Source organism: Ostrea edulis, chromosome 5 (genome assembly GCF_947568905.1).
Source record: "Ostrea edulis chromosome 5, xbOstEdul1.1, whole genome shotgun sequence".
Lineage (NCBI taxonomy): Eukaryota > Metazoa > Mollusca > Bivalvia > Ostreida > Ostreidae > Ostrea > Ostrea edulis.
The window spans coordinates 50,063,387-50,083,876 of NC_079168.1; the positions used below are offsets into that span (position 1 = coordinate 50,063,387).

Consider the following 20,490-nt stretch of genomic DNA (forward strand, 5'->3'; position numbering starts at 1 on the left):
CCCCGTATCATCAATTTATTTGTCAGTAGCCTGCCTTGATTTAAAAAGTGATCATACGCAGAACAAGTTCTTACATATCGAATCAGTTGATTGATTGTTTTACGTCACGTCGAATCAGTTGAGAGACATAGACACTATACACAGGTGATAATGGAATATTGCTACGTCATAGATACAGTATGGGGAGTTGACGATGGAGAAGCTGGAATAATTCCGTTTGTCATAAAGTTGAGTCGTTAGCTTGCCGTTAACATTCATTATTCTAATTTTCCTAACAATGGCTTGAAAATTAATAGATTAGTTTTCATCAATACATGTATATTAAGAGAAGGATGCCACAATATTTTACATTTGACAAAAGTTTCAAATTTACGAAGATTTCTATTGCCAGTGGATTTGAGATACATGCATATCTAACACTCATCATCACTATTATCTGTGACAGTCTAAAATTTCCATTTCTCTCTGAACATTTTGCGTAATTTGAAAACTGGCGGTGGTATTTCTAAGAAACCAATGTCCTTTCTGTACGGTATTGTCTCCTTAATCACATTTTCAATAAATGTTGCAACGAACTCATATACTTCATGATAGTATTCTTGTATTTCACTTTCAAATACACAGGGGCACGTGGAATATTGATCTTCTCGTGAATTATTCAGTTCTTTGGCAAGTTCATGAAATGTGGTCATCAATTCATTTAAAAAGTCAGGGTAATTTTTTGTATTCTGTTGTTAACTATTCGCTTAACAGTAATGTTATTCTTGAAAATTTTCCCTAATTCTCGATGAAATACCTATTGACAAACATTATCACCCATGTTATTAATGCCTTCAACGTATAGAGCTACTTGGCTGCCTGTTAGTTCTATACTATTAGCTTTTTTCTGGCAAAAGTCATGAAATAAAAAAAAAAAACCGAATTACCAAGTTCTTCAACATTGACAAACTAAAGTATTTCTTGTTATCAAAATTCAATATAAACTGAGTACTAGATTGAGAGGGGATTAAACATGAATAGGGAGATCCATACTATAGAAATTCGAATCTCCCATTGCGTATAGACCTTACATGTACTTAATGCAAGATTCGAATTTCCTCTGAGTACACATAACAACATTTTGTATACATAATTTTAATAGGTTAGGAAACGATTGTTTTCTCAAATCACTTTATACAAGTCAGTTTAATCAATGACAGTTTCCCCGAGAAACAAATAGCAATGTGAAAACACTTGGGGAAAGGGTGCTGCCAATTTGGATTAAAAAAGAGGCTGTCATCCTTGCTCATTTTTTTCTTTCAAAAGCACAATATTGTCAGGGATTTTTGGCAAATTTGACGACAAAAAGGTTTAATGGGGCATTGAAGTTGAGGGAAAATACAATATTGACAGTCCCGCCGTAATATTTCATTAAAAGAAACGCTTACCGATCGCCTCAATCCTCTTCTTTGTCGATATTCAAATGCGCGGGGACAATTCTGTTTCAAAAGTATATGCTTTGATGCATTCTAAATTAAGAATTAGCATCATTCAGAAGAACCCTCCCCCTATATTTAGAGTATAAAGGGTTAAACAGATATACCCGAGAGCTAAATATAACGACCGCGGCCATGACGCTGATCATGTCAAGAATTGTAGTAATGCATAGTTCTTGGTTTGATTTCTTGAAAAGAAATTGTTTGTCTAGTATTGTAGCTGTTTGAGAATGATGAATTTGAGTAAATAGTTTTATGTAGATATCCAGGCGTTGATTGATGGAAAATCTTACAAATTTGAATTAGTCGATGGTTTTCTCTTCGAACGGAAAGAAGTTCCCAACCTGTTTCTTTGTACAATAAATGTATGGCTGCCATTCTGTTTCCCCCGGTGACTATTCTTTGTACAATAAATGTATAGCTGCCATTCTGTTTCCCCCGGTGACTATTCTTTGTACAATAAATGTATGGCTGCCATTCTGTTTCCCCCGGTGACTATTCTTTGTACAATAAATGTATAGCTGCCATTCTGTTTCCCCCGGTGACTATTCTTTGTACAATAAATGTATGGCTGCTATTCTGTTTCCCCCGGTGACTATTCTTGCAGCGTCTAGTTGTATGCTTTCAATTTTTCTTGTCATATAGTCAGGTAGGTTATCCCATATTATGTTGGCATATTCTAGCATTGGTCTTACGAAAAAAAACCACTTTTTTGTGTAAAGTGTAACGATCTAGGATAAACAGCCCGCGTAATACACTTAAGCGGCTGTAGGCTTTAGATATTATTTCTTTCGCGTGTAAATTTCCATGCTAAGTCATTAGCAATAATTACTCCCAGGTGTTTATGGGAATCTATTTCATTTAAATAAACATTATCAAAAATAATGCAGGATGGAAAGATTTTCTGGTTTTGCGAGATATTGTTAGGCATTCCGTTTTTTTGAAGGATTAAAGTTTACTAACCATTGTTTAGACCACTCATTAATTTTGGCAAGATAACTATTGATAATTACAGCTGCGATGGCCGCGTTTTCAACAACAATATACAAGGATGTGTCATACGCAAAACGTTTAATAATACAATTAATATTTAATACTTAATCGTTAATATAGATAAGAAAAAGTAGAGGTCCAAGTAGACTTCCCTGTAGTACACCTGCTTTTATATATGAATGGTCAGATTTGGCCCCCTTTATTACAACACATTGTCCTCTCTTTAATAGATAACATTTTAAAAACCATTTAAGCGATGAACCAGTTATGCCTATTCTCTCTATTTTATATATTAGACCATTGTGCTAAACCTTTTCAAAAGCTTTACTTATGTCAAAAAATACCACCCTGACTTCCTTACCCTCGTCGATAGCTTTGTAAAATTCACTCGTTATACTTAACAGCTGATTAATTGTGGAATCGTTTGGTCGAAACCCCGATTGTTCCGGTGTTAATCTATTCTTATCGTGAATAATATCATAAATATGTTTGAATACACACCGTTCCATAGATTTTCCTACCACACTTGATAGAGATGTAGGTCTATTATAACTAACAAGTTCGTTTGACCCTTTCTTTTTGTAAATTGGTATTACATTAGCTACTTTCTACAGGAACCGTTGATTGTTAAAGTGACAAACTGAAAAGTCTACTTAGAGGATCTGCAATTACAACTGAAGCCAGTTTCAACAGTGTTGGGTGAATATCGTTGGGTCCAGTTGCGTTATTGGTATTGGTGTTTGTAGAACATCCTTTACATCTTGGGAAGAATTTTTTATTGTAGAAATTGTGTCGGAATCGCCATTAAAGGCACTTTACATGAATTTTCTCACTCCACCCAAGTGTAAAAGGGGTACCTGGCTATAGACAGTGAAATACTAGTATATTGTTAGAATGTTAGTACTCTAGCGCTTGTAATGGCAGCTTGCACTGTATGCTTCCTAGGAGGCTGAGAAAGTTCTAGATTGATATAAGGTCTGCCGGGGTAATAATGTACATTACATTTGTAAAGCACCTCTGAGCGTACATAGTGTATGAAAAGGGTGCTATATAAATATGGTATTATTATTGTGAATAGAAGAGGGCAAGTCAGTATTCGAATCATCGACAACTGATTGAGAACAAAAGTATTGATTAAAAAGATTCCATTTATCCTTGTCGTCGATCTCTGGGAGGCAGTCTCAGCAACTATCATAGGAGGATACATACTTTTAGAAGTTTTTTTTGGAACCTGTAATTTTTTGTAACGTACATCACCATTGTTATGATCCGAATTGTTCACAAGTAAGTCAAGTAAAGTATCGAAATTTTCTGTAAAGTGTGTAATATCAGTAATGAGCTGATTCATCTCTTAACATTTAATAATTCCGAGTATTTTAGAATTACTGTTGTGTAGATTATTATTAAAATCGTCTGTAATTGATATATTAGTAATACCAGTATTAATAGCCTTTTTCAAAATAGAAAAAGCTATATAGTCCCATTTCCCAGTCTCAGTATTAGCTGCGCGATAAAACATAACAATATATAAGAACTTTTGAATTATGCAATTCATATTCTATCCATATCCATTCGATTTGTTCGAGTTCCAAGTCAAATCGCCTTACAAGGAATTTGATTTTTCAAAAATATCATTGTACCCCCATATCTATTTGTTTTTAGGTCACCTGAGTAAAACTCCCCGGGGTAGGGGTTCTGACCCCAAGACGGGGCCATACTTACTATATACATGTAGTGTTTATGTGTAAAAATAAAAAAAACTTGCACAGTATTGGCATATAAAAGGCATGATACAATCTGCTGGATCAGGCTGCATGGTTAAGAACCAATTTTTTTTTATTCCTTGTGATAAAGTCGGCCATAAATATACAAAATGTACTTTCTATTTTGTTCCCAAACAATTGTGACTTTGTGACAGAAAATCCAAATCTAAGCTAAGTAAAACTATTTTATCAAACTACAACCATAATTTTCATAATCTAGACAAAATTCTGCATCAAATCAAATAGGTTGTACTTTGTTCTACCTTAGGTTGGGGTCATCTTAAAATTTGACCTCGTGGCCACTGCACTATTAGGCCTATGCTCCGCGCTTACGGCCTTTGAGCAGAGAGGGATTTTTATCGTGCCACACGTGCTGTGACACGGGGCCTCGATTTTCGCGGTCTCATCCGAAGGACCGCCCCATCTAATCGCTTCTTACGACAAGCAGGATTACTGAGGACCTATTCTAACCCGGATCCCCATGAGCTACAGATATTACGAGTAAACCCAAGTAAATACATGTAGCTGTCCGCATCCGATGCGTTTCCATGGCGAGCATTCATATCATGTCCATAAGTTACAGTAGTATTTGCATTTTGCTTGAAATGAGTATGAATGATATAATTATATGACATTTGCTTGTTCCATTCTAATATATACGGTGTGACCGTTGGACCGAGTGAAGCATGAATTGGTCATTGGCGTGTCCCAAGTAATAATCATAATTCTGTTAAGTACGGTAAATTATAATTCATTTAAAATATATATTATTAACGAAATTCCCCTTGCGCTAAACCCCCAGTAACATCTAAATTTAGATTATTGATTTTAATGCGTAGTGCATATCCATGATTATACGTACATGTATGTAATTGGATTTCAAATAAATTCAAGGTTGTAAGTATAGTTGAGAACAAAATCATTTCAAACCTTCCCCTCCTCTTAATTTAGATAAGAATATAACGCCCGTGCATTGTGACGTCACATGTAGCCTCGACTTCTTCGTCTTTCAAATCAAACAATTACAAACAACAATACATCCCGTTTGCAATATTCAAAAGACAGCTAAAACTAAACAAAAATTGACCAACAAATTCAATGTGGTAAAAAGGTAAGCGTAAATATATCGTATATTTTTATTTAAAGAAACTCATGAACTCGTTCATTTATTTTGTCGTATTACTATTTTTCTATTTGATGATTGGCTAAAAACTGTAACAACAATAATTAAACCATCTATTGTTAATAAACTGAGTGTTTGAATTGCAAATTGCACGTCTGTCTTGTATTTTTGCCATTCAAGATTAAAACACGAATAATTGTAGAAGCAACTAATGAACAAAACAATATGGCGGCGCCCATATGGATCAGAAAATTTTCATTGAACGTATGTAGAGTTTATCTCTATTCCTTTGCTGATTTCTCATTTTTTATTAAACATACGTGTTACCTTTAGAGCCGTGCTTCACGGACGGGCCTTTGGCCCTTCCGAGATTCGCTCGACATCAATAGATAATATATTTATGCCCCCCTTCAAAGAAGTCGGTTGCGTTGGTCAGTCGGTCGGTAGACCACATGTTGTCCGCTCAATATCTTGAGAACCATTCACTTGATCGTAATGATATTTCATATGTGGGTTGGTTATGAAAAGAAGAGGACCCCTATTGTTTTTCAGGTCAAAAGGTTAAAGGTCAAGGGTCAATCTACTCTGTACATAGGAATATACTGTCCGCTCAATATCTTAAGAACCCTTTGCTTGACAGACATCAAACTTGGTACACTGGTACATCATCAGGAGACGATGACATCTATTGATTTTGAGGTCATATAGTCAAGGGTCGAACTGGACATAGGAATATACTGTCCGCTCAATATCTTGAGAACCCTTAGCTTAACATACGTCAATCTTGGTACACTGGTACATTTTCAGGAAAAGACGACCCCTATTGATTTTCAGATCACATGGTCAAGGGTCAAACTGGACATGATAATATACTGTACGTTCAATATCTTGAGAACCCTTTGCTTGACAGACATCAAACTTGGTACATTGGTACATCTTCAGGAGTTGATGACCCCTATTTTTAGGTGACATGGTCAATCCATTCTTGACATAGGAAGATATTGTCTGCTCAATATTTTGAATTGATGATACTACTCTCAATTAAATGATGTGTGTGTATAACCCTTTTCAATTTTTCACCATGGGGTGCATATGTGTTTTACAAACATCTCTTGTTCATTGCGTTTTTGTAAAATGTTGATTGCTTGTATATTGCTTAAGGTGGATCGATCCTCATGTGACGTATCAATATTAATGGTTGAAAGTGGAAAAACTGTATCAATTTCCACCCAGTATAGTTTAATCTAATCAATAACCAAAGAAAATGTGTATTTGCCACCTTTTTAAAGATGTCAGACATACAAAAACAGAAGTATGTATTAACTTTAAAAAAAACTCACATTTGCGTCAAACAGAATAATGAAAATTGATAAAAACTTGTTGAAATGACAAATTTTAAATGTCAACAGTTTTAAAAAAAAACTGTTAATTCATAGAAATGTAAAAAGTAATAGTGGGTATTAGGGAAATCATTGTATAATAGACATGCAGTGGAGGAAATTCCAGCATAGGAGTTATTGCCCTTGACAACATTTTTAAAATTATGATTAATTGATTCTCTATGGAAAACAAAAACTTTTTCAGTATCAATAGTTTACCAAATTTTTCATTTTAATCAGTGAATGAAATTCCTCTGAAAGATATATTCTATCATGCGCAAAATTTAATTAAATAAAGAATTGGCAAAAATCTATGACATCACATGAGGATCGATCACCTTAACGTCCCTCTCGAGAATTTTTCACTCATATAGAGACGTCACCATTGCCGGTTAAGGGCTTCAAAATTAGGCCTATGCTAGGCACTTACGGCCTTTGAGCAGGGAGGGTTCTTTATCGTGCCACACCTGCTGTGACACGGGACTTCGAATGTTGCTGTCTCGTCCGAAGGACCTCCCCATTTTAGTCTAACCCAGATTCCCACGGTATGACGTTGACATGTTTACTGCAATTGTATGTACATGCATGTAAAGAAAATCCATTTTAGATTCACATATCCAAACCTTTTAGAATGCTTTACTACTGTAAGATATTTTCATTGTAATTTTGAGCACTGCATGGTGTTTTAAGCGCGATTTCCTCTCCTTTTGATATATATATTCATTTATTTTATTCACTTGAACCATTCATAATGGTACAGGAGGTAAATAAATATGGTTTTATAGTCATATAAATAATATTACCAAGGGTACAATTATATAAATAATACATGCACATATGTGTTCAAAATAGAGGTGGGGGCATAATGCATACAAAGAGATTCAGGAATTTGATAAATATATCAGAGATGTACGTGTTACATGTACCTGTCGAGGCTACCTGCACAAGTAAGTCGTAAACAGTGAAGCGAAGAAACTCTCGTCCCTTTATATACCATGCAAACCCTAATACATATAACAATAGAACATTCATCTAATATGGTGCTTAAACAGAGAAACATGGCGGACATAGAGAATTCTACTATATTTATGAATTCATGTCAGCTTTAACCTGTAGTTGGTTAAATTTTGTGGCAGTTTGCCTATAGTTGGTGAAGGTAAAAATGTGTTACATTTCACCTATAGCTGGTGACGTCTCAATATGAAGGGAAAAATAAACAAACAAACAAACAAACAAACAAACAATTCATACTATCGGTATTGTATTGTTAAAACTGGTGAACTTTCAATGCTTTCATGTACAAAAACAAACCTTGTTTCCCGTTGTACATGTATTTGCAAAAAAAAAAAAAAACCCACCTGAAATCTCTCTCATTGGTTTTTGACAGGACTAGGGATTTCGCTTGTAAGAAATGGGAGTGTATTGTACAAAGGTTATGGCCAAGCTCGACTGGATCCACCTGTGAGCTTTGACGAGTTCACGGTATCAAACATAGGCTCCACAGGGAAAGCTTTTACAGCAGCACTTCTTGGTATCTTAATTACAGAATCCAGGAGAAAGGGTGAAAGGTAATACAATCCTTGTACAAATATACATTGTAAGACTGAAATCTAGTACTTGGCGCCATGACCAGAGTACCAATACATGTATCGCTAAGATATATTTCACTATACATGTATTAACATTTTTTGCTTTTGGTATCTTCAGAAATTGTAGTGATAGCCATTTCTTATGTGAAAACTGGGAGTATGAATCTTGATATTGTACGTTTATTTTAAAGGTTGGGAATTTCAACATGTAACCAATTCTATACAGGAAGCGGTAACCACGCGGGAAAACGCGAAATCGGCTTTTCGGTTGTTATCGGACATTCGGCTCAATGATGTGGTATGTTTGGGAAACTTAGGGTATGTTCATACGTAGTTTTTATGATAAAGACACATTTTACACAGTGGTAGTTGTAATCCTAAATAGGATTTGATCATACTTTTAACAGATTAAAGCACACATCAAGCAATTCCAACGAAGAGATTAACTAACAGTACCGGGGAAAAAAGTTCTACCAAGAATGTGATAGTAGAGCAGTAAAGAATTGTATTTATTCAAGAAGGGACATTCATTTGCATTTTTAGACTTAGATAATCCTTTAGGAAATGATTGATCGAAATAAATTTACAGTAAGAGAACAGTAGAGTTGAAAATATCAGATGGGACAAAACATGTTATCAGCAATAAGTTAGATGTTATCGGAAATTTCGGTTTCTTAGTATTTATGTTATCGGAAATAAGGTTTCCATCGTGTTTTAAAATACCTTATTGCATTAACTAGACACTAAATTGGTGTTTTAGTGATAGAAAATTCGTAAAACTCGTGTTGTTAAGTATCCGGAACGAAGTAATAGAGACTTATAATTGTTGTATTTGGGTTGCGTCATCCTCATCTGCTGGGTACTGAGTTGATAGATCTAATGGAACTTAAATAGTTTTTCCGACGACAATTTGTATATGCGTGATTAACTGTCAGACAAAATAGTAAGGTACTTGTAAGGTATGGACCATTTTCTTTTAGGAGGGAGCTTGGATTGATATCAAGTTATAAAATGATCGAGTTAAAAACATTTTTTTTCTAAAATTGTGGATTTTTGAAAACGTTAAAAAAATACAAGCCCCTCGCTATAAAATGGTCCATGACTATTTTCCGATTGTTGCTTGGTCATTTAGAAATGTGACAACGTCCACGATCTATGATATTGCATCTTTGTGAAATCATCAATCTTAAAATTATTCTTATCCTTATAGTCATCGAATCCAAACATTATATTTATATTTCAGATATCATGGATGATTTCACGCATTACTACTGTAGCTTCTCGAAATGCCATTTCGAAATAATAGTAGAGCAGTGTACTGATAATCATCCCAATAATGGTATTAAATACAGACAATTGGTCATTAATGATTTAACCAGGGAAATGCGGATATTAAACAAAAATCCGCAAAGGCTTAATACCACCAGTCATTCAGGAGGGAAGGCGTGTCTTCGTGTCCAGAAATAGACTACTTGTAACAGAACAAACTAAGCGAAAACAGTTTAACACCCCCCCTCGAAAGCAACACCTGACGATCTGATAGACACGAATGGACACAATTCTAAATGCAATGACAATCGGTTATCAAAAAGAGAACAGAAACAATTTATTGACAATATAAATGCTGAAAACTTTGAAGAGAAGTCCGATATTGAAGAAATTATCGATGAATTGACCACATTACATCCCAAAGCTGTCGAAATGCTACTCGAAGCGGGGCAATTGAAACACAAACACAAGCTGATTGTAAAACAGAAAATGCCAGTGAACAATATATATTATTTATATTATTCTTTGATTTGGTAGAATGTTTTCAATCCGACTATAACAATACATCGCGTATGAAATGCGAGTTTCCTGCAACAACACAATTTTGGCAAGTCGGATATCGCATTTTTCATGGCAATTTTATTCGGTTTATGTACGGGACAAATATATCATGGCCAAGTAAAAAGCAATTCTACTGAAAGGGGCTATTTTGATCCAAATGTCTCTTCAATAATTTTGTCGTCTCGCTTTAACAACAATACATAAAAGATTAGAGAATAACTGAGTATGTACCAGGGATAAAACTGAGGACATGCTTTCCGACCATACATAACATGTAATTTGGTGCAAATTCAATCTAGTCCGATAATTTTGCAAAAACAATGGCTTTTTCTTGCACTTGGCATGTCATTCATTCACTGGCCATTTGATATATTAAGCTATACGGCTGGTTCTTTCCCGATTGTTTGATATTTGTCTCTTTCGACACAATTCTCATTTCATTGCATTTTTTGAATTTCACACCACATATACGTACCTGAACCCATCTATTCACTCTTATTTGAATAAAATTGCTATTTAAGCCTGTTATGTTTGTCACTATAAGCAGAATATTATATATCTCTTTTATAAGATAAAAGGATGCAGAACTCCGCATATTTTTGTATCTAAAAGTCATTTTTAATCTAGGTATAGTGTAACATATATAGAAAAGAAGCAAAGTCCGATGAAGAGATCAGACATGCGGACGTAATATGTTATACCGCTGTCGTCCGTCTGTCTGTCCCTTTAACTTTGTTTTCGCAACTCCTCCTAACCCTTTAGGGGATTTTGATGAATCTTGGTACAAAGAAAGATCACAATGTGGAGATGTGCATATTACAAGGGGAATGCTGCACAACTATTATTGAAGGAGTTAGGGCCCTTGGACTTAAATTTATTTTATGCAAGTGCCTTGTCTTCGCAACTCCTCCGAAATCCTTTGGGAGAATTTTATGAAACTTAGTACAAAGAAAGATCACAATGTGGAGCTGTGCACATTGCAAGGGGAATGCTGTCCGATGTTTTATTTTAAAGGAGTTGTGGCCCTTGGACTTAATTTTTTCTATTCAAAATACTTTGTCTTCGCAACTTCTCCTAAACCCTTTCGGGGATTTTAATGAATTTTGGTACAAGCAAAGATCACAATGTGGAGGTGTGCATACTGCAAGGGGAATGCTGTCCAATGTTTTTAAAAGAGTTACTGCTCTTGGACTTGGGTTTTCTTAAATTCAATTCAAAATATTTTGTCTTCGCAACTCCTCCTAAACCCTTTGGGGATTTTGATGAAACATAGTACAAAGGAATATCACAATGTGTAGATGTGCATATTACAAGGGGAATGCTGCCCCGCTATTACAGCCCTTAGACTTAGATTTGTTTGATGCAAAATACATTGTTATTGCAACTGCCACGAAATCCTTTTGTAGATAATCCTTTCTTACTTTTTCAAATTCCTGGGTCAATAATGTATGCGGGGGTATCATGTACCGATTTATCGGTGCCCTATTTTTAGAAGAGAATTCTTTTCCATCTTATTTTATTTCATATACAACTCATTAAATGGCTGGGTAATTCATGTGACTCTTACTATCCTCTACGTTAACATCAACCTAATTACCGATAACCAAAACTGGAGTTTGCTATACTAAACAAAACAATCAACCGGATCTCCAATAATGGAATAAATTAAAACTATTGCTTGTAGAATGACAAAACTTGTTTCAACGTACACTGACCATATGTTATGTTGTTGACAGTAAGTAATGGTTGATAAACTGCAGAAAATGTGGGGTTGCATTACCATACAACTTGTGACCAAAATGCCTAACAAAATTGGTGAATTCTACACTTGTACACGTCCTATTCTTCTACATCGACAATATAGAATACATCAGCGCATTGTTCTTGAATTTTAATATTTACGGTTCAACGCAAACCGGTCGCCATGCCCTAATAGAACGTCAATTACAATTATTTTGAGCAATAATCTTGCAGTTAAAAACCACTTTGAGCCGAACGTCCGATAACAACCGCAGATTACGCGTGGTCATGATGTATGCCACTGTCAAGCGTCGCAGATCATATTCTCATGTACGAGGGCGAGTCAATAAGTAACCAGCCGATTGGCTGTAACATTTCCGATTGACCGAGACGGTCACGATTTTCATGCCTTGTTTCAATACATGTTTTATACCTGGGTACAAAATTGCACGCTTATCGAGTCATTCTTTAATAAGATATTGAATGTCAAACATTGCTAGTGATGCAAAGGCATGCTTTTCATCTAAAGTTGAGTACCGTGCTATAATTCGGTACTTGTATTTAAATGTAAAACAGGCAAGGAAATACACGGCGAGTTAGTCGATGTTTACAGGTCTTCTGCACCAGCTTATGCTCAGGTTAAATTCTAGGTAGGGGAATTCAAACGTGGTAGAACGTCTTTAGAAGATGAAGCCAGGTCTGGACGCCCATTGGATACCACGAACGAAGAAATGTGTAAGAAAGTTTGGGATCTGGTATACTCTGATAGGCGAATTCAGGTGGAAGAAATAGCGTATGCATCAGGCATTTCACATGGTAGCGTTTCAACAATTTTACATGATTGTTTAGGAATGCGCAAGCTAACAGCCCGTTGGGTCCTCAAATCTCTTAACGATGAGCAAATGATAACCAGAGCATCAGTATGCAGCGCCTTGTTGAAGCGTTTTAGGTCAAAAGATGATTTTATTTTGCGTCTGGTGACTGTAGGTAAACTCTCTAAAGGTGTTTTGTTGCAACAGGACAATGCGAGAGTCCACACTTGCAATGAATGCTGTAGAGCGAACAGGTATGGATTAATACCACATTCTGCCTATTCGCCTGACCTAGCTCCTAGCGACTTCTTCCTATTCCCAAAATTAAAAAAGGATATTCGTGGACGTCATGTCCGGTCTTACGAAGAAGTTGTGACGGCTGTTGAGGAGTGGGTCAATGGAAAGGACCCTGACTTTTCCCGTTCTGGGCTGATGGCACTTTAACACCATTGGTCTAAGTGCATCACACTATCTAGAGGGCAATTACATCGAAAAAGAAGAGGTGCATGGATCTCAACTGGAAATAAGTTAGGCTGGTTACTTATTGACTCGCCCTTGTATTTTCAAAAATGGTATTTATTTTTTATAACGGACGATAAAAATATGTTTGCACTTTTGAAGGCCATCCGCCTGTAAACATCCATGTCCACTCTTCGAATGTGGTAAATTATCGAATATTTTCATTTCTTGATATGGTTTTGGACCAAGCGCAGTCAACGTCACTGATCAATAGATATAACTTTGTAATATACAGATGTGGAACGTTCAGACTTTGCAAAAAGGTTACTCATGGTCTTGACCCAATGTCATTTGACCACTGTCATGGACATTGGCAAAATCTTTGTTGGAGACCAGAACTTTGTAATGGTCCGGGTTAGAATAGGTCCCCAGTGCACCTTGCTTGTCGTAAGAGGCGACTAAATAGGGCGGTCCTTCGGATGAGACCGCAAAAACGGAGGTGTTACAGTACGGGTGGAACGAGGATAGGCCTAAATTTTGCAGCCCTTCAACGGCAGTGGTGACGTCTCTACATGAGTGAAAGATTCTCAAGAGGGACGTTAAACAATATAACAATCAATTGTAATGAAGAAATATCATTAAAAAAAATCAAGCAACAGTTTTGACCACAAAATCTATCACCAAAAGAAAAGAAAACAAAAAACAAAACAAAAAAACAACAAAAACCGAAAACCAGAGGACAACCGGTTTTCGGAGTTGAAAAGATGATACAGCACTCAATGAAGTTCTTTGCTGCGTCATACACAGGGATTGTTAAAGCCCATGAATCTCCCGTTTAACTTTGTGTACGATTTGTTCACTCTCTCTATGATTGCTAGTTCGATTCTTTTCAGATATCAATCAAATATATTTCATTCCATGTAATTACTTTTAAAATCTTGCTTCATTTCTACCGGTTTAAAGGCTAGGGTGGGATTCTAAAGTAGCAGACATATTGGGATCAGACTTTCACATGAGTACAGACGTCGTTACTTCTGAAATGACGATTAAGGACATTCTAACTCATCGCACAGGATTACAGAACCCGGACCTGTCCCTCCTTACAGTGTTAGAAAATATCACCAGGACCGCCTTTGTCAGGTAAAAGAGATGTGTAGTCTTGACCTGTTGAAATCTACAACGCTTGTCTTCTGATATTTGTAGTAAAAACTGGAAATAAATCTGTCTCCAAATCATTATTTGTAAGTTGTAAAAAAAAATATTATGCTAAACAAATAATTCTGTGACTTTATTCACGAATTACCGAATTACCGATGTTTGCGAAAAACAACATAAACAAATGGTTTACAATGGAGGTATTTAGGTCACCTTATTCATGATAACTACAATTCCGACTCCTCGGGTTATGACTCCGGGGCAAGGCTAAACCTAGTACTTCTTTAATTTGGTGATACTGTATAAAAAAAACTAAATGCATATTTAGTAAAAACAGAAGAAATTTACCGAAATTGTGAATTTTGGAACCATGGGGTTCTGACTCTAGGGCGGGTTCAGAATAGTCATGTAGTGTTAATATAACATACACATGTATTATGCAAAGTCTTTCATCAGTATGGACACCATTGAGGACATTTGTGTTTTAATATCACATCTTGTTTGATACTGCTAATAAATATTAGAATTTAGCTTAGATATGCAGGACAGGAAAATAATTGTAGATTCCATAGCCTTTACTTTAGCTTTAGGGCTAGTGATACTTTAAACTAATACTCAGGTGACTAATTAAGTCTGTGAGCCTCGTGTATAATCTAATTTCGTTATTACTATTTGACTAAGGGTGTTTTACTGGAGACCTAACAAGTGTCATCCAAACATTTATTTCAAGATAGAAGTATTCTTGGTCGTGATCTAAAACTTCATATATATATATATATATATATATATATATATATATATATATATATATATATTATATACGTTTATTCAATTATTTTCATATTCCAGTCGTTTGAAATATTTACCACAGACGATGGATTTTCGAGACGAGATGAGCTACAACAATTTTATGTACATGATAGCAGGTCATGTTGCAGAAGTACTTGGTGGTAAATCATTTGAGACATTAATCAAAGAGAAAATATGGGATCCACTGGGCATGAATGGATCTTACTTCTTGGATGATGTGTCTTCGAGGAATGAACATTTTGCATTTCCCTACTTTCTAATTAATGGAACATTAAATTTCACGGATGATGACTTTCTCTTGTATAGGTTTGTTCACATTATTTTATACATGTATTACTGTTCATATCTGATATCTAACATAATTGTTTGGCAGTCGGAATCACTTTACAAGCCTATTCCGAAGAAAAACGTCGTATTTTGAAGGCGAGTGAATTCAGTGATATATTTTTGTCAAAAGCCCATGTAATGACACCGCCAAAAACTTTTTAAAAGATATACATGTATCCAACTATGTCACTTTAAGAGAAAAATGTTTATAGATGTTTAGGTCACGTGTAAACTCAGGTAACCTACTGTAATTGGTCGTCGTCTGTCTTGCGTTAACAATTGGACATTTTTAACTTCTTGATAACTACCATTCCAATTCATTTCAAATTTGGTATGAATCCTCTTAGGGACATAAATTGTACATTGCAGAACTCTTGCACCCCCGGGGCCTTAGGAGGCGGGACAAAAACTGTTTTAAAAAATTGACAATTGTCAAAAATATACTCTACAACCGCACATTTGTAAGAAAAACTAAATGCATAGTGATGTAGAGCAGGAAACCCTCTACCAAAATTGTAACTGTCATGATCCAAGGGGTAGAGGTTCTGATTGATTGAATATTGCTCGAGAATATTTCACTAAAATGGAGACGTCACCACTGCCGGTGAAGGGCTGCAAAATTTAGGCCTATGCTCGGCGCATAATTATGGCCATTGAGCAGGGAGGGATCTCTATCGTGTCACACCTGCTGTAACTTAGGGCCTCGGTTTTTGTAGTTTCATCCGAAGGATCGCCTCATTTAGTCGCCTCTTACGACAAGCAAAGGGTACTGGGGATTTATTCTAACCCGGATCCCCACGGGATTAAAGGTTCTGACTCCGGGGCAGGGCCAAACTTTGTAAATACCAAGTTTGGCCTTGTCCCTCGAGGTTCTGACTCCGGGGCAGGGCCAAACTTTGTATTTATAGGTATATGTGTAAACCATTTAAATATCTTCTTTAATGCTACTTATTTGAAATTGAAACTAAGTAGATATTTAGAAGGAGTAGATAGTCCTTTACTAAAATTGTAAATTTCATTACCCCAAGGGATAAGAGTTTTGGTTCCAGGGTGGGGCCAAAATGATTATAGTAATTATTGACTGTACGAGGGCCCTCGTATCATTTGAAAGACTTCTTTAGATTTGCTGGTACGATATAAAACTAAATGCATATTTAGGAATAGCAGAAAAGGGTTACCAAAATTGTGAATTTCGCAACCCCAGTGTTTTAACTCTAAATTAGTCATACTGTATTAATGTTACATAAATCATATCACGCAAAGTCTTTTATCAGTAAAGGCACGTTCAGGGGCATTTAAGTGCTTTATACTGTTGCTGAATACAAAATGTATTATAATTTAGCATAGATATGCAGAATAGGAAACATTTTCTATATTTCATAATTACCTTTGGGGGTAGTGATACTTGTAACTAATACTCAAATGACCGATAAGGTCAGTGGGCCCCTTTCATGCAATGAATCCAACCTGGGTTTTTTCTTTATAGCGGCTAAAATCAATACAAAAATTTTGAAACGACTCCCATAGCCTATTAGTCCACATGAAATAATTGACTAGGGCCAGTGTAATAACATTCCAGTTTAGTTGCATTTATTAATGTTCTAAGGAATCCAGTTGTTTTATGCAGTTGAAATTAAAAACTTAATTTACGCATAGCAGTTTTTAATTGGACATCTACAATTGTGCAATATATATCTGTTATATGTCTGTTAAGTTAACATATGGCGAACAATGTAAGAATCCTTTCTTGCTTTTATGAGGGTATTGTAATGACCGCGTAGTTACGTCTGAGAATTGGGGAAATAAAATACATTAAATTCTATTGCTACTCCTTTAACAAATAAAGTTATTTTTTCATACGAATGAAATCTCCAAACCCTTACTTTCTTTAAAGAACCATTAAGAATCTAATTTATTTTCTATATTTATATAGAATTTGGTATTCATATTCTGTTCTGTAGATTACATCATTATTCACCTGCGGGAGGCCTCTGCTCCTCCTCAAGAGACCTGTCAAAATGGTTGATATTTTTGTTGGGAAATGGTACCTCTGAAAATGGTCTAAATCTCATTGACAAGGATGTTTTTGAAGACATGTTTGAACCTTCTATATCACTACCTCGAAAACTAATGGATCGCTACACTTTGGAAAAACCATATCCGGTGCATTCAATAGTGTCGTGGTATGGTTATGCTTGGTTTGGACGAAACTATAGAGGTAAACTTTTTCCAGTTGATGTTAAATTTATTAACAAATCTCAGTTTTATATAATATACTCATACGATGGCTTTATTCAATATGTTTTTGGTATACAATGTGCTACATGTACATGTACTTTGGTTAAAATATTTCCCATGAATTTCGTTTATAGGGCAAAGATCCGTTTTCCACACAGGCTCCCTCCATGCATACTCAACAATTGCATCCCTTTACCCCCAAGCGAAAAGTGGTTTCTTCATGATGGCAAATGGTCCTTGGCCAGTTAAATTTAGAACAGATTTAGAGCCATTATCCTATGTATTGTCTGACATCCTCCTACAAGAGGAGCAATGGTTAAACCTCTCCACGGTTTGTTCTTTTCCCGAACCTTGGGAAGAAAAGCAAATAAAGAACGAAACAGTGACCGAAATTTCCACAGATGAATTATACGACTTCACGCCATGCGTAGGGAAATACGGACATGCCATTTATGGCGATATCGCCATTAGTAATGATTTAGCCAATCGAAACCTTTCGTTTAGGATGAATTCCATCGGGGAAGGAAACTTGGCTCTCGTGTTTTCTGAAAATTCGACTTTTCATATGGACTTTGCTGGTAGGTTATCCTTAATTTTTGGTCAAAGTTGTGAAGCCTACTTTGCTGAGCAATCAAATGGATTGTTCCAAAAGCTCCATTTAAAATGTGCCGGTGAATATGATTTTCATCGAGGTGTAAGCTTTCTCGGGGAGTATGGCCCGACATCCTCTTCAACGTTTATGATATGCGATATATCACTTTTGATATTGTCAATGTTCATACTTCTGCTGCTCGTCCACCTATCATGAATAACCCCTATGAAAATGTATTATTTCTTTTGTAACAGCGGTCGAGTTCGATAGACATGTTTTAGCGATCTACGAGAGAGCTTGGTTTTCCCTTTCTCGTAAGCTAATGAATGTTTGGACCTATTTTTTTCCGCAGATATCTCCCAAACTTTGTTTTCTTTAATAGGCCATCATAATTTGCTTTATTTTCTTTACTTTCTTTATTTCTGCATTTCAATTCTAAAGCTGAAGACGTCGCTATATGAGTACAAATTATCGAATGGGACGTAAAACAACAGCAGTACGTATGTATCAGTGTATGAATACATATACGGGGTCAACAGAGGTCACGGCTGTGCGTATGAACATTTGTTAAAAGTAGGTTACCGGTACTATTTTTACTAAGGCAATACACATCTAGCCAGTGCTTCCGCTTATTGCATTGTCCTTATATGTTTCAAATTTCGTCTTCTACACTGACCCCTGGTCACTCTTGCGTAAACAATGGCTTAGTTTGGCAACTTTGATATGAGTGATGCGGAATTACACCTTCTGCTAGACGATGACATTTGACTTTTAGCAGAAAGGTCATTCACAGTATTTATAGCCGATATTTGTAAGTCGTCGAAGTGCATTAAGACCTACAGCAGCGATGAGTGATGTCAGTTCCCCTGCACGCCAAACCATATTTATATGTCGGGGCATCGGAGCGAGGCGTCGTTCAAAACCTATAACAGAAATTTATCGAGTCAACAGAAGCGTTCAGTGAGCTCACGTTTGTCAACAATTACAAATTCAAATCAAAACCGTACCTTACCTTCGTACACTTCCACATTCTCTGCGATGTCAGTTCTTTCAGGAGATTCATCTGCGTCATCTGCCCTGTCTATAAATGATTTGCCTACACCTGACGACTGTTCTTCATGTTCCTCCACCCCAGTCTTCTGTTAACTCCGTAATGTCCACAGAATATCATTCAAAATCCATCTTCAACTATTGCGTCTTCAACTTTCAAAAGTGAAAGGGGGCATCACAACTGTAACGTTGCGCCCTTTCGCGGTACATTTTATCAGCTTTTCCAACATTATCAATTTAGACATAAGGAAGAGTTCTTAATTATATACTCCCGATTTAATATATATATATGTCTTTATTGATATACTTGCTTTTTAGTGTCTTAATAATTAAAACAGTTCTTCATTTGATGGAACTTTCTTATGTGTTTTCATTGCGTTATGTAGGTCAACAATGTGAAATGTATGGAAATGTGTTGTTAACACAATTCAGCAATGGTTATCGATCAAAAATGTAAATATAAGTAATAAGGTAATCATTTTAGAATATATATCTGGATATAAATACGGGTTGGTACGTGATCAAATTTGGAATTCTGAATCACGTGACCAACCCGTATTTATATCCCGATAGATATTTCAAAATGATACCTTATTTCTTACTTAATTGTTTTATCATATCCTGTCTTTTATTATATACCCATCAATGTATCGTTCTTTGATACTGTGGATTTCACAGCATGTGATCCGGTTTTCCGGATCACCACACTGTGGTTTTCTGATTCCGTATCAGTATCCTCTGAAACTGATGCCGTCACAATGACGTCACAATGCAACAACGCAACGTTATTTGTGGAAAATGTTGACCGCGTCACAAACGAACCTGCGTATACAAAACATAATTTCATGGTATGTCTGTGTTTTTGATCATTTGGATTACATTTATTATCTTATAAATGTGGATTTAAAATGCACAAGGGGGTATATAATAAATTTATCATTACTACAGTAACTTGATCCGAAGAGTTGGATCACGTCTCGTTGACAGGCGCGGATCATCAGATCAAACTCGACGCTTCGCGTCTCGTGTGATCTGATGATCCGCGCCTGTCAACTCGACATGATCCGACTCTTCGGATCAAGTTACTGTAGTAATAATATATATATATCTGGCCCGCAAAGGATGACCAGGAACATGCAAAAACACAAGAACCTT

General features: G+C 36.0%; 1 protein-coding gene across 1 annotated transcript in view; it reads left to right on the forward strand.

Annotated features, from left to right (window-relative positions):
• Positions 1–19,685, forward strand: part of LOC125649118 (protein flp-like) — a 27,982-nt gene extending 8,297 nt beyond the window's left edge. The window contains exons 2-6 of the mRNA XM_048876353.2: positions 8,121–8,301; positions 14,127–14,303; positions 15,168–15,434; positions 17,417–17,673; positions 17,828–19,685. Of these exons, the coding sequence (XP_048732310.2) occupies positions 8,121–8,301; positions 14,127–14,303; positions 15,168–15,434; positions 17,417–17,673; positions 17,828–18,501 (1,556 nt within the window). The 3' untranslated portion in view covers positions 18,502–19,685. The remainder of the gene's footprint in view (positions 1–8,120; positions 8,302–14,126; positions 14,304–15,167; positions 15,435–17,416; positions 17,674–17,827) is intronic.
• The last annotated feature ends 805 nt before the right edge of the window (positions 19,686–20,490 follow it).